General features: G+C 40.6%; 1 protein-coding gene and 1 long non-coding RNA gene across 2 annotated transcripts in view; one reads left to right on the plus strand and one right to left on the minus strand.

Moving 5' to 3' along the window:
- The window catches only part of LOC131311774 (tetraspanin-8-like), an 8,569-nt gene extending 7,412 nt beyond the window's left edge, over nucleotides 1-1,157 (minus strand). The window contains exon 1 of the mRNA XM_058339346.1: nucleotides 442-1,157. Within this exon, the coding sequence (XP_058195329.1) occupies nucleotides 442-957 (516 nt within the window). The 5' untranslated portion in view covers nucleotides 958-1,157. The remainder of the gene's footprint in view (nucleotides 1-441) is intronic.
- An 8,161-nt stretch (nucleotides 1,158-9,318) lies between these two features.
- LOC131311618 (uncharacterized) lies at nucleotides 9,319-11,071 on the plus strand. Its single transcript, XR_009195519.1, has 2 exons — nucleotides 9,319-9,376; nucleotides 10,674-11,071. It is a non-coding gene; the product is annotated as an uncharacterized LOC131311618 (long non-coding RNA).
- Nucleotides 11,072-15,505: the final 4,434 nt, after the last annotated feature.

Here is a 15,505-nt window from a genome sequence, read left to right on the forward strand (position 1 = left end):
GAATGAGTGCTCTAAAACCCACTTTTTCCACGCATGATATTCCCGACGAAGCGAATCCTCAGGAGGTGCGTAAGAATTAAAATACCTGTCCCCTCTTCACGATTCTGTTCATTTTATTTTTTTCGTTTTTAGTAATACAGGGTGTCTCGAACCAACTTGTGCGCACGTCAGACCAAGCGAATCCTCAGAAGGTGCGTAAGAAAGCTTGTGCGCACGGCATACTACTTTCTACATCCCCTTCTATAGCCGTTTCACACGCTTACGCAATTCTATTTGTTTTGTTCATAGCTTTTGTTTTTGTTCTTGATCGTCAAGACAAATCATTAGTCTTCAAAATTATTTGACACGATTTTAATCAAAGTTTGAAAAAAAAAGAATAATCGCTATGTTCATTTAAATAACTTCTCCTGAAATTTTTTTTTCTCGTAAGAATAAAAATACCTGTGTAGGAGACAAACTTCTCTTGTAAAAATCCGCCGCGGCCTCCTGAGAATTCGTCACGCCGAGGCTCTCACTCGAGCACATCTTCGTCTCAACCAGACAGCTCTTGATGCTCGGCCAATTCTGGTCGTTCACGGCGTAGGTCTGCAGCCAATTCGAGTAGTCCCCGAGGCGGTACTCCTTGAACCCCCGGCCGGAGACCGCATTCCCCACGCCCTTGTTGGTCACGAGGATGGTGAACACGGTGGAGCATATCAGGCCGAGGATGAGGAGGAACATGAAGAAGAGGTAGACGTAGAGGAGGGAAGTCACGCGGCAGCACGAGCCGAAGAGCCCCAGCAGGGAGACGACGAAGAGGGCCGCGCCGACGATGAGGAGGGGCTCCTGGAGGGTCTTCTGGCAGGCGGTGGAGGCATGATTGAGGTAGAGGAAGAAGGCGCCGCCGAGGGCCGCGAGGGAGAGGAGGAGGGTCAGGATGTTTATGAAGCCGACGAAGCCGTTGCTCACGCGAGCCATGGTTGAACGACGATCGTCTCTCCGGTCTCTAGAGGGGGGAGGAAAACCCTAGGGACCTGATCGGAGAAAAAAATTTGGATACAACGGTTATTCGTGGGGTAAGGAGGGATGGAGGGGGTGCTTCTTGTTTCTTGTGGAGAGATAGAAACGGTGGAGAGAGAAATGAGGAGACTCGTGTGTGTTATGTTGTGAGGATTGTCGTAACTGCTCTTTTTGTATTTCAATTGGAAACAAACTACTACTGCAATAACAGCGTGACAAGGGGTTGTCCAAGTTGGACGTGGATTTGACGTCTGGCGGATGACGGATCCGAGGATGCTGTCAAACGGGTGTCGAGCGGCCGATTTGACCGTTCATCTCGACAATTGACGATTCAGATCGTGATCGAGCAATGACTGCCCCTCATGATGTGTTGATTCAAGGAAGGTCTTGTCCAATTTGGATAAGAGTTCCGTAGTCCGCTAATGTGTTACGGATGCAATGCATCTTTGGTGGATTCCATCAAAACTTTATCGCCGTGGTGTGAGTCGTTTAGTTTGTCGTATTTGTTGAGTTGATTATTTCAGGGGGGAAAAAATTAAATTGATCGAGTATCATTAGTCTCATAATCAGAATAAGACATTTTTAAAAATGACCCATTGGAAAATTTTATCGTGATCGTGTCCCTATGATTGTCCTGATATTTATAAAAATTTCTCTCTCGACAGCATCAATTTTACAGTGTAAACAACCGATTAGGTTGAGTTTTGGTACAAATATAAAGTTCAGAGAATTGCACATTACGAACGCGTCAAGTCTCGACGAAGAAAGAATCGAAGAAAGAAAAAACTGAGAGAAGTAAAAAGGAGAAAGGAAAGGAGGAGGGGTAAACCGAATTGGGGGATGATACTATACAGTGATGGGAGCAGCACAGTGCTGCATACCTTCGAACTGTCAAATCGTGCATTCGATAGTTCGGATCTCATCTCAGTAATGAAATTCTAGCACAGTGCATTCGTCCTCAAAACTTGTCGTTCACTTACCTCAAAAAGCTAGGTGTCCTAATAAGTAATAACCTCAGGAATTCCAACTACGCTTTCGCTTTGAACTTTGATGGGTTCAATTGTTTTCCACAACCTCAAAACTTGGAGGCCTAAAACGAATTCTAAAATGAGCCCTATATTTTTAACAAAAAAATTCAATGTGTGTCTAATATAAGGTTAAGAGATTAAACTTTTAGCTTCGTAATTTAACTAAAATGAAATTTTAAAACAATTTATACCATTAGAAAAAAATGAATCAAACGAATCGCTGTTTTTTTTTTTCCGTGAAATAGATATTAAAAGTAAAAAATTGAATTAAAAAGAAAACTTATGCAAACATTTATAGTAGTGTGTAGGGGTGGGGACGGGTCGGGTTCGGCCCCGAAACCGACCCGACCCGACCAGTCGGTTATCACTTTTTTGGGACCCGAACTCAAACCGAAGGAGGGGGGATACTTGATGAGCACCCAATTTTGTAGATATTTGGTTCGTCTAGTCTCGTATTATGTTGGTTTAACTTGCGTTTATTTAGCTTTTATAGTGATATTGCACGTAAGGTGTGTTTTTGTGTATTTCAGGCAATTTGTATAAATAAGGTGCGTTTGAACGCCAAGGAAAGTTTCGGATGCAACCAAGTACTCAAGGCCAAGTGTCACCCCGTTGTGGTGCTCAAGAGATGGTTTGGAGGTTGCTCGGGTCGCCCAAGAGTCAAGGGAATTGAAGAAGAAGTGAGGATTTTACTAAAGCTACTCATCTTTCGATGTGCTGAGGGTAGAATTGTCATAACTTTTGATGTACAAATTACTTTTGATCCAAACCACTTGGGTTAGAAAGTAGGCTCGACGAGCTTTCCAACAGTTCAAAGAACGCCTAAATCCGAGTTCGGGAGTGTCCGGAGTGAGCCTGCGAAGTTGTCCAAAAAAATTTGTCAATCTTGTACCGGTACTGGGGATTGCCCAGTACCGGTTCATAGAGTCCAGAGTTCAATTTTTCCAGCCCGTTTGAAGGCCTTGTACCGGTACTGGGGGTTGCCCAATACCGGTTCATACTGGAGAAATATCCACGTTTTTGCTGCTTTTTCTACTTTCTACTTTTGGGTTATTTTCCACTTTTGGCTACTTTTAGGATATTTTTTGGGATATTTTGTGAGAGAGTATGGCCACCTTGTATAAATAGGGTCTCCCTCTCTCATCTTTATCTAGCTAGTCATTTTTCACTTTAAGTCATTTTTATTTTCTAGGACTCCATTAATGTTCTTCAAGCTTTTCTAGTAATTTCTTTCAAGAACTCAAGTAAGTAAATGTCATATGTTATTTTCTCGCTTGTTAATGTTGTAGCTACTTGTTAGATCTTTACTAATATCAAGTTTATTTTCGTTTTTATCGGTTAATCATGTTTCCTTTCCTAAGCATGTTTTCTAGTCTTTTCAATATGTTTGAGTAGTCTTTTGGCTAAGTCTTGGGCTAATCTTTCCCAATGATTTAGGTTGTTATTTGGTTCTCGAAACTTCGGGCTTAAAATCATGATTTTCGAAATTGGATTAACCTAGCCATTTTGGTCTAAGCGGTCTTGGCAAGCGACGTACCGAGGGCTCGTGGCCTCTTACGTGTTAGATACATTAGCAAAAATAGGTTTGTTTAGTTCCGTTTAATCACATCTTTTGATAAACGTAGTCATTAAAGTTAAATCTTCCGGGCATGAGCACGTGGTCGTGACTCTCGCTTAAGTTATAATCGAGAACCGGTAGCGGCCTTTGTTAAGGGATGGACGATACCTAGACTTGCCTCTTTTAAGTTAATTAAGCTCATTTATAGTCTTTTCCTTAGTTTTCGCTTTTAAAGCAAAATCAAGTTGGCTGTCTTGAACGTCGCACTCTACCTTATAAACCTACAATTCAAACTAGCTATATTTCGATTCTCTGTGGGCACGATCCCGGACTTCCGGATATTATGCTATCGACGACCTAGCCCTACGCTTGGGGTGTTTCAACCTTATTGGAAGGCGAAGTTCGGAGGCTAAGCAATACCCGCCCGTGTAACCGATTTTTTTGGTCGGGTCGGGTCGGGTCGGGTCCGACCAAAACCGAAGTAAACTATATGAATTCATTGCCTTTTGGTCGAGTCGGGTCGGGTTTGGTCGGGTAAGAAAAAACAGCACCCCGAGCCCCGAACCGAAAACTGATTTTTTTGGAAAATTGTACCCATACCCGACCGAACCACATGTTCGGACCCGCCCGGAACCCTTCGGATCGGGTTCGTCGGGTCTCGGTTTTTTTGCACACCCCTAGTAGTGTGCATAAGATTTGAACCCTTAATGTGAGTAACATTTAAAACAACTGAAGTACAACTAATACAAGAGATGCGGGAGTTGTAGTCTTACCTAGATCCAACAAAAATATATAGAATTTTTTTTTTGCCAAATGGGCCTCGTGGGACTCGAAACAGGGACCTCTCAGTTTAAGCATTAAGCACAAACCACATTAACTTGTATATAATATATTTCCGCCTTATGAAAAATGAGGCTTAGTTTTCGTCCGAATTTTGGAGGCCTAAAGCCGTTGCATCTCGGGTTTCACCTCAGAGCCGGCCCTGCCACCAAGTCCCATGTGAGACCTATTCCTTAAGCTCGAATAAAATACTTTTTTTCCTATGACCTCAAATAATCTCACGAGCGATATGGACTACCACACTTCCGGTCGGGAATGGCAGCAATACCAACTATAATGAATTACGGCAGCTAACCTGCTAACCTTAATTAGCCTAATAACGTGGCTCAAAAAGTTAATATCAAGTTATACAATAACTCAACGTGGTTCTTTATATATTACACTACTTTCTCATTTCCCATCGATTTGAAGTTGTCACGCCAAGCTTCAAACTTAACTCAAGGGATTTGATTAAGTGGATATAAAAAAGCAATAAATGATAATTGTTTTGTACTATGAAGTTGCATATTTGAATTGCTCAAAAGCCAAACATGTCGAACGCTAGAGCCATTGGAGACGGTGCCCGATCGCCAATTTCAGGCCCTATAATTAGACAACATTGGCACAAGCTATTTCTGACATTCGGTCATTAAAAAATAATAATAACAATCTACTTACAATTTTTGAGGTTCTATGCTCCCTCTGCTATTGTTGACAACCGCTTAACTTACTCCATTCTTACAATTTGGGGGTGATTGCATGTGTTTGAAATTTACGTTGCATCAAAATTGCATCTTTCAACCAAAAAAAAATTTACGTTGCATGAGTAGTTCAAAGTGTCTCTATCCTACACACACAACCAATTTCTAGCCGTTCATTGTTGTAGTTAATAAATGGTCAGGATTCGCTCAAAATTCTTTCCTGAAAAAGTTAAACTTTTCTCTAGAAGAGTTTTTTTAAAATCTAGACCGTCCAAATACATTTGGACGGTCAGAATTACGCGCACAACCAACACAATGGTTGTGCGCGTAGCATTTTTTTGCAAAGACCAGTAAGAGGATTCACACCCAATATTGTCCATTCTACTTTTAATTTGGACAATGAATATATAGCTCTCTCTCTTTTTTTCCCAAAAAGTGGCAGGGTGTTACACCCATGTATAACGACACTTTGTTACTGTCATTCTCATCTCTCTCCTCTCAATCTTAAATGGCCGATTTGCCATAAATTTTGCTAGATATGACAAAGGAATTAGCATTTGCCAATTAAAATGGAGAGAATTTTAACATTGTGGTATGTCACCCAATATTTTGCTATTTCTTTTAAGTATATTTTTGAGAAATGCCAACATTGGCAAGGGATTGTTTCAAAAATAGAACCTGCAGTACTGTGGATGCTGAAAAATATATGACCCGGTTTTATTACGCTCTAGTCTCAACCTTATTCCTTGATTAGACATGTGGCACACTTTTTTTATTGGTAAAATTCGATGCATTAAACATAATATACGTCGAGAGATATAAACCGTTAAAAATGCACGCGCGCAAAACAGTAGTAAACAATTAAATAGGGAGGGGGGGAGGGAGGGAGGGAGTAGTATGTTATTGACACAGTAGTATTATATTTTGGGCATCATACATCATCACACGTTTTTAAATACTTGAAAAATGTTCTCATTACCGGGCAAAACTTGATACATTCAACTGAAAATTACAGCAAAAATTAAGTATATTCTCCAGGTCCCAAATTGTCGGTTCTACATTTGTTTTGGAATGTCCCAAAAATATGTCCACCTTTGAAAAGTCAACAAGTATGAAAAAGTTGTAAAACATTGGTCCTAATAATTTGCAAAAAACTGAAATCAAAGCTCCTTCTATTCCCATCGGATTCTAGTAAAGAGATGGGCCTTCTCGTCTGATCTCTGCATCATTAACAGGAATGCGGGAAAAGCTTCTTCTTCTAGCCCCAGAGTCCCTAGCTGCCTTAAGCCCGTAAGTGACTTCCTTAGTTGAATTAGACAACGAACAGGAGTTTTTCCATTGTAAATTCGTACGGAGCAATCAGCGAATTCAGACGAAATACAAGATTCGCGTGACCAAATTTTCGTGTTCAAAAGATCTCTCTTCTTGTTTTAAAGAGCGCGCGGAGAATCTAGAGAGATGCTAGCATGTAGCACCGTTGAAGAATTTTAAATTTGGTTGACCAAATGGACGATGTTAGAAAGGTGATTCGTTGGTAAACAAAAAAAAATTGAGGTCCTCGTAATCAGCAGTCACGTGGAATGCACTCGAGTGTATATGCTAAAAGACCCATCAAGTGGTTTCTGAGATCAATGGTGCTAGTGACACACTTAAATTCACACCCAAATACACACCCATCACTCATGTGTGGTGGGTGTGTATTTGGGTGTGAATTTAGGTGTGTCACTAGAATAATTGTTCTAAGATACCATCGCCCGCTTGACAGGAGCAAGACCACACATGAGTAGTGAGTGTGTATTTAGGTATGAATTTAAGTGTGTCACTAGAATAATTGTTCTGAGATACCATCGCCTGCTTGAACGGAAGCAAATTTGAGTACTATTCCTTTTGTCTTATTTACAGTTAATGCTTTAATGGCAAATGCTAGCTAGTAAGAGGCGCGTGAAGGCAGACCTGGCCTTGCTTGCTGGAACATTCCTTCTTTGTGTGTACCAATGCAATGTCTGTCCTCCTCCTTATATAGCAAAAGCATTCAAAAAGACACTATTGCCCCTGGATTCTTTTTTTTTGGTAAAAGACGATTCATTAAAACAAATTAAGCGTTTACAAGTCTAGGGTATGCAACCCCGCTCAAATCCGTATACAATAATATAGCAATACAACTTGGAATAAAAGGGTAGACATGAAAATCTCCCACAGACATCGGAACGTCATTTGCCAACGCATCTGCACAGCGATTTGCTTCCTGGTAGACATGGTTGATGGCGACCACATTAAGCTCCAGCATCAGAGACTTGCAATCAAGCAATATGTTACGAAGCGGATGATTCACAGCATTAGCATCATTGAGCAGTACTTGAATGACACCCCTAGCGTCCACTTCCACTTCCAGATTATGTAAATTGCTTTCTTTAGCTAAAGTTAATCCATCCCTTAAAGCCCAGATTTCGGCCATAAGGCTGGAGCTGACATACATGTTTATGTGAAACCCACCAACCCATTGGCCATGGTGATCCCGAATAATCCCACCCGTGGAGGCAGCCCCTGAAGTTGAGTTAAGAGCTCCATCCGTATTAAGTTTATAGCGGTTAGAACATGGTGGAACCCAACCAACAAAGATGTCTTTTTTCGGAGGCGAATTTTTGTGGTGAACCATAAAAAAACCACTCCAAGGACTTACTCAAGATAGTCTTAGTCAATAGAGTGAGGTCCGTAGCATTCAAGTTGGAATTGTGATCGAACAAGCAGCGGTTGCGGTCCGTTCAGATGTGCCAGATGGCAAAGAGGAACACAATATTATAAGGGACACCCGAATGGTGATTGCCCCTAACTTTCGAATTAGCCAAAATCCAAGTATATGGGTCATCAGAATGGTTGCACAGAGGTATTTGGAGACTAGCCCAAACATCAGAGGCACGAGTACAATCACGTAAAACATGGCAATTCTTTTTGAACTACTGACAGATTTTGCTCGCGCGCCAAGTAAACTGTAAGCATTACCTACTTTCCAGTATTTCCTTTTCTTTTTTTTGCTAGAAAAATATATTTGTGATTAAAAAAGGGTTAAAAGTTAAGATAAAAATTAAGTTTGCTCAAAATAAAAGGAATTTTACCCCACAATAGCTCTATAGACCAGCATTTGTCTATTTTAGAAACTGGCCAGGTGGGAAATTGGGAATATCATTTCCTACATGCCCGGTGTCTAGATTAATTTTAAAAAATAGTTTGGCTATGTTTTTCATCTTATCAAAAATTATTTAAAAGGTACAATTTTTTTTTATTTTTTTTATAATCGGATGTCCAGATAACATTGATGCACCTCGACTATTTTTGGAGCCCTAAACAACCGGGCATAACCAACCAATGGCCTCCACAAGATTCAAACATGCAACTTCATAATCAAGCATTTGTTATTTTCTCATGCCCTCTTTGCCAACCCATAGGGATTTAAAAACTACAATTCGGTGATCAAAATATAAGAAAACACCAAAACAGTTATATCGCAACAAATACTCCTATTTTTGTTTTTATTCACTTTTGATATCAAGAACACGATTATCCATTTACCCGATATTACTTGGGGGTCGCTCTTCAGGGGAGGCCAATGGTATTGAACCAGTCTACTGGCACAGCAAATATGTGCATAGATTGTTCACAGATTTTTATGTGAGGTCCACTACGGGTCCCACACAAGTAATTCGAGCCGTTCATTATGTTTAAAACATTTTTTCAAGGGCCTCCACCAAAAATTAGTTCAATCCGATACCTATAAGTGCTTGATTTAATCATCTAACCTTTCATTCAAGTTTTTAGAGAATGAAAAGTTAGACGATTAGATCAAGTACTTATAGGTATCAGATTGAGCTTATTTTTCCCGGGGCCCTTAAAAAAATATTTTAAACATAATGAACGGTTTGGATCATTTGTATGAGACCCTTAGTGGGCCCCACATAAAAATTTGTGCACAAATTTGCTGTGCCATTAGACTTTCTGAATGGCATTCTTGTTAATTAGGCCGTAAACATAGTGGGATTCTGGCCTGTGGGAAAATTGCCCCTCCCCACCGTACAAGTGAAAAAAAGTGAACAAAAGGAGAAAGGACTTGTAGTCTCACAGTCTAGTCTCAGGTGATACTGTCGTGTTCTTGTGAACCCTTTTTCCCCACCCTCCTCCTCCTCCTCCTCCTTTCTTCTTCTTGATGTCTATTCTCTCTCTCTCTCTCTCTAGCGCTATCTCAGACGCACACACATCCCGACATGTCTGCACAGCAGGTGACTATCAAGTATCAGCGCTTTCTCTTTCTCTATCTCTCTCTCGCTCGCTCTCATTTCTATCTCTTTGATGAACTTCTTTTGCAGATTGCAACGCCAGGTGTACATGATAAGCTCGTTCGATCTATTTGCTCTCATTTCTAGTCTAGGGTTTTTCTGTTAGTGTTAGATTTGGGGTTCTTGGGGTTGTGGTGGTGGGGCTGTGGTGGACCGTTTGGTCGGAGCTAGGTGAATTGAAAGTGGAGAGAGAGAGAGAGAGAGAGAGAGAGAGAGAGAGAGGGGTTTGGATTTGATTCGGTATCTTTGCCTAGAAATTTTATTAGACGAGGCTATACACCCAATCTTAGTTACTTCAGCTATGCAAGGGAGAAAAACTTGTACAGCAGAATCTCACCTCTGCAATCACGCTTTGAACACAACCAGTTGATGGGGAAGGACCATTGGTTGACCACGAAGGAGAGGAACATGTCCTTGTTGTAGACGGGCGGCGGACGAGGGGCTTGGTGAGGCCGATGAGGTCGAGGACGGCGCCGATGAGGAGCTCAGCGAGGAGGGAGGTGGCGGAGAGGGGGGGAGATCGAGGAGGAGGGAGATGGAGATTCTAGGGTTCTAGGGTTTTGAGGAGAGCGGGGGAGGAAGGCCGGTTGGCCGGCCGTGTTGATGTCGAGGCCGGGAGTGACTTTTCAGTGCCGAGCGAGTATATCATACGAGATACTCGCTTGGCGCATCCAAGCTGTCTAATACACTTTTGGACAACTCAGATTGAAACTCTCTCTCCTCTCACCCCAACATTTTCTCTCTCTAAATTTGAGTCGTTCAAACATGCAATGAATGGCTTTGATATGCGAGCGGACACCACGTGATACTCGTTCGGCACTGAAATTTTTTTCCGAAATGAACAGCAGTGGAGTGGAGTACTTTATTCTTATTTAATGGGAATAGAGAAAATAGCAGAGAGGCCAGTGTAGTATGAGAGATAAATATGGGTAGATAAAGTAGAAAATGTATACATGCTCTCAGAGTCTGTTTTTTTCTTTTTTAATGCTTTTCTCGAGATTTTGTAGCTTTTGTCCTCTTCTTTGGTATAATAAGTACATGCATGAGTAAATTTGATGGGGAAATTAGTGGGAGGTTTTTATCATAGTACTTTTTTTGTTTGTCGATACCTTTCTCGAGATTTTGTAACTTTTGTTCTTTTTAATTACTACTATATGTTGATAAATAATCCAACTACTCGATCAACATTCTTTTTTTTTTTTTTTTTTGGATAAGGTACTCAACATTTTTTGTTGTGCAGGAATCTCATCCTCAGTTCAGCTCGTTCTATGTGATCAACCACTTCAGAATTCGACCGTGTATCATCGAACGCATGTTCGAGTGGTGAAGGTAAAAAAAAATTAGTACATATCTCAAACACGTACAATGCCTATTTGCTCTTATGATAATCTGAGTTATTCATTTTGTAATTCCGACACTTAAATCATTAATGTAAAATATTAGGTTGATTGAATAGTTAAATTTACTTGACTTTTTCTTTTTGGAAAAGAGATTTACAAGTCGACGCCTACAAAATGAACGGTATCATTAAAGAAAGTATGGTATCCCACAGAATTAGTGATGTGTTTGAGAGGTGTGTACGTAGTATGTATTAATCCAATATACATATAACTGTTTGAAGGTACATTACCTTTTTTTTAATAGAAGTAACACTGATGAAGTTTTGGCCCGGCCCTCTCTATTCCTTTTTCTATTGCACAGCTTGTTTTTTTTTTTTCTTATTTGCTCTTATGTAAACATAATATATGAAGGTCTAATAGGATGATAATCTTCATACTTGCAATTAGTGAAATTACATATCGTATAAGAAAATGATATTCTCGGCGTGGCGGAGCCAGGATTTTGTTACCGGGGGGCCTGGCTTAACAGACATATATTTTTTATTGGATCGTATAATTATTATATCATAAGGTTTTGCTTTTCAGTTCATTACAATTGTACATTGAATTCATTCTTTAGGCTATTTCAAATGTCATGTACTTATTTTTTATTTATGAAAGAAATTGAGAAATAAGAATATAAAATAACCAAAAAAAATTTATCAAATCGATCAAAATTATTAAGATTATAAGTAAACATACACGAATAATTATCAATAATATTTTAAATCAAGTATATATAAAATAAAAATTTTAAAATTCGAACACTAAGGGAGCTGAGGTCGGGCACCCCCAGACCCCTACATACCTCCGCCCCTGATTCTAGGGAACCGAAATTATTATAGTCATATATGTTTTATGGAAAATTCTAAAATCAGCCCAATGGGCTAACAACAGTGAGTGTGTGAATGTGTATTAAAGGGTATAAAAAGTACACAGAAATACGTATTTTCTTTGTCTTCTAGTGTGATTATCGTCAACCCAGTGAGCTGACAATAGCAAGACCGATGTTTTATTTCGTAGTAACTTTTTGGGTGTTAATAGTACGGGAAGAAATGTGAATTAGAATCTAGGCAGAGTTCAAAATTGTGCACTAAAAAAGAAGATGTTTTGTAAAACCCTTTCCAGTAGTTAAGGGTGCTAATCGAGTCAAACACAGCATTGCTTAGGCTTGGCTTGACTCCTTGTTACCAGTGTTCAAGCTTGGCTTGAGCTTGAGAACTTTTTGGGACTAATTGTTCAAACTGTTTGAAGTTTTGTGTTCATGAGAAGCTTGGTTTGGCTTGTGAAATATGCAAGCCAATCTTGAGCTTCCAAGCGTGCTTAGGTTCATGAAGTTTCGAGCTTTTAGGAAGAACAATTATCTAGAAAAAATAAGTTACATAGAGTTTAAATGGAAGAAGAAAAGATGAAATATGTTACCACTTAATTACCTCTCTAATCTTTGTCGAGAAAACCCTAGCTAGAAGAATATGATAGCAGTCTCAAATTTGCACAATAAATCTTTTGAATTGCTACATGGAAGAATTATATACAATGTAATATAGCTCTATATTTCCATATTTAACCTAGGAGGTTTCATTTTTGATGCAATAGTACCATATAAAACTTGTGAAATATCTATATTGAACGTAACTCATATATCATATTTTAGAATATTTATTAACATACCCCTATATGTTCCTTATTTACAAAATGATCTCTTTGTTCACGAGCTTATCGAGCTAAACATCCGTATGCTCAAGCTTGGCTTGAATTCATAAACAAACGAAAAAACGTGATTGAGTTTGGCTTATATTTTTTATAAACAAGTTTGACCAAGCCAAAATTCGAGCCAAACTCGAGCCGAGCTCGAGCTGTTTGGTTCATTTAGCAGCCCTAGTAGTAGTTACGTACCTAGGAAAAAAACATAACAAGGTTACAAATACAATTGCACGAGACTATTAGTCTATAAGAACCTAAATATTCCATGCACAAAATCAAATTAGAACTCAATGCAAGACTATGGGATATAAAATAATATTCCTAATTGCCAACATATGCTTAGTCAAAGGTCTTAGTTTGCTCTATCAAGGCCTTAGCTATTTGAACAGCTTCGCGACCTCTTACACAGTCTTTAAAGAGTGGCTCCGGCCTCTCCTAGCATCTCCTCCACTTTGTCCTCCACTCCCACCTGCTCTTGCACCTCTTTCATCCTCCTCGAGAAGAGCCTCCACTCCTAGCCAGAACTCTTTTGACCCCTTCCTTGCTTGTACTTCATCATCTCCATCTTCTTCTACCAACCTTCCAGCTACACTTTGTGGCAAACAAACAAGATGCCTTAGTGTGGGAAGCTCTGGCCTTGGTGAAGCATCTAAAAACTTGTTGACAGCCTTGGCATCCCGAAACCTCACCCTAACCATTCCACATTTGTCCGCATCGTGCACCATTACAATTGCCGTTTTCTTGAACGGCAAAATTAGACCTTCTGGCAGCTCGGCATAATTGAGCCGATAGAATCGGCCGGGGATCCAATTCGAGGCAAGCCAAAACTCTCTCGACCTCTTCCTTGCTTGTACTTCATTATCTCCAACTTCTTCTACAAACCTTTCAATTTCACTTTGCGGCAAGGAAATAAGACGCCTTAATGTGGGAAGCTTTGGCCTTGGGGAAGGATCCAAATACTTTTTGATAGCCTCGACATGCGAAAATATCATCCTAACCATTATGTGTTCCTCCACATCATACACTATTACAATTGTCGTTTGCTTAAACGATGAAATCAGACCATCCGGCAGCTTGGCATAATCGATATTGTAGAATTGGCCGGGATCCACTTCGAGTCCGGAGCTCCAATGGGCGGTGGTGGTTGGTCAGCAAACACCCGCTGCGGGGAACCGAAATCGAGGTCGTAGTCTTCTTCTTCCGCAAGCCAAAATGTCCTATCGCCTCGTCTCTCAACCCAATTCGGGTGCAACCTCTTGTCGAGGAGGCGCTCGGCAGTAGGAATGAGCACTTTTTGTCGCCGGTTTATCACGGGGTTTCCCATCAGATTTGGAATGGACTTCACAATCTGGTACAACTTGAAAAATTGGTTCACCGACTGCTCATTTGAGTAGCCTATCCACACCGTCGAATCAGTCATCTCAAGCACCTTTATACAAAAAGAGAGAAATTGTGAGATCGACATAGTATCCGTATGCTCAAGCTTGGCTTGAATTCATAAATTGTAATGGTGAGCAATTGTGACCACAAGTATTCTACAGATTTCTTGGTTTTTCGATCTCACAATTTCTCTCTTTTTGTATGAAGGTGCTTGAGATAACTGATTCGACGATGTGGATAGGCTACTCAAATGAGTAGTCGGTGAACCAATTTTTCAAGTTGTACCAGATTGTGAAGTCCATTTCGAATCTGATGGAAAACCTCGTGATAAACCAGCGACAAGAAGTGCTCATTACTACTACCGAGCGCTTCCTCGACGAGAGGTTGCGCCCGAATTGGGTTGAGAGATGCGGCAATAGGACATTTTGGCTTACGGAATAAGAAGACTACAACCTCGATTTCGGTTCTTCGCAGCCAGTGTTTGCTGACCAACCACCATCGCCCATTGGAGTTCCGGACTCAAAGTGGATCCCCGGCCGATTCTACCGTATCGATTATGCCAAACTATCAGATAGTCTAATTTCGTCGTTCAAGTAAACGGTAATTGTAATGGATTACGATTTGGAGGAATGCAGAATGGTTAGGATGATATTTCCAGATGCTGAGGCTGTCAAAAAGTATTTGGATGCTTCCCCAAGGCCAGAGCTTCCCACATTAAGTCATCTTGTTTCCTTGCCGCAAAGTGCAGCTGAAAGGTTTGCAAAAGAAGTTTGAGATGATGAAGTACAAGCAAGGAAGGGGTCGAGAGAGTTTTGGCTTGCTCAAAGTGGATTCCCGGGCGATTCTATTAGCTCAATTATGCCAAGCTGCCAGAAGGTTTAATTTCGCCGTTCAAGAAAACAGCAATTGTAATGGTGCACAATGCGGACAAAGGCGGAATGGTTAGGATGAGGTTTCCGAATGCCGAGGCTGTTTACAAGCTCTTGGATGCTTCTCCAAGGCCAGAGCTTCCCACACTAAGGCATCTTGTTTGCTTGCCACAAAGTGTACCTGAAAGGTTTGTAGAAGAAGTTGGAGATGATGAAGATCAAGCAAGGAAGGGGGCGAGAGAGTTCTCGCTAAGAGTGGAGGCTCCTCTCGAGGAGGATGAAGGAGATGTAAGAGAAGGTGAGAGTGGATGAGGTGCTAGGAGGGGTCGGAGCCACTCCTTTAGGGCTGTGTAAGAGGTTGCAAAGTTGTTCAAATAGTTAAGGCCTTGACAGAGCAAACTAAGACCTTTGACTAAGCATATATTGGCAATTAGGAATATTATTTTATATCCTACGGTCTTGCATTGAGTTCTGATTTGATTTTGTGCATGGAATACTCAGGTTCTTATAGATTAATAGTCTCGTGCAATTGTATTTGTAACCTTGTTATGTTTTTTCCTGGGTACTACTAGGGCTGCTAAACGAATCAAACAGCTCGAGTTCGGCTTGAGCCCGACTCAAAATTTGGCTTGTTCATAAAAAATATAGCCGAGCTCAATCACGTTTTTTCGTTTGTTTATGAATTCAAGCCAAGCTTGAGCATACGGATATTTGGCTCGATAAGCTCGTGAACAAAGGGA

This window comes from Rhododendron vialii, chromosome 12a (genome assembly GCF_030253575.1).
Source record: "Rhododendron vialii isolate Sample 1 chromosome 12a, ASM3025357v1".
Lineage (NCBI taxonomy): Eukaryota > Viridiplantae > Streptophyta > Magnoliopsida > Ericales > Ericaceae > Rhododendron > Rhododendron vialii.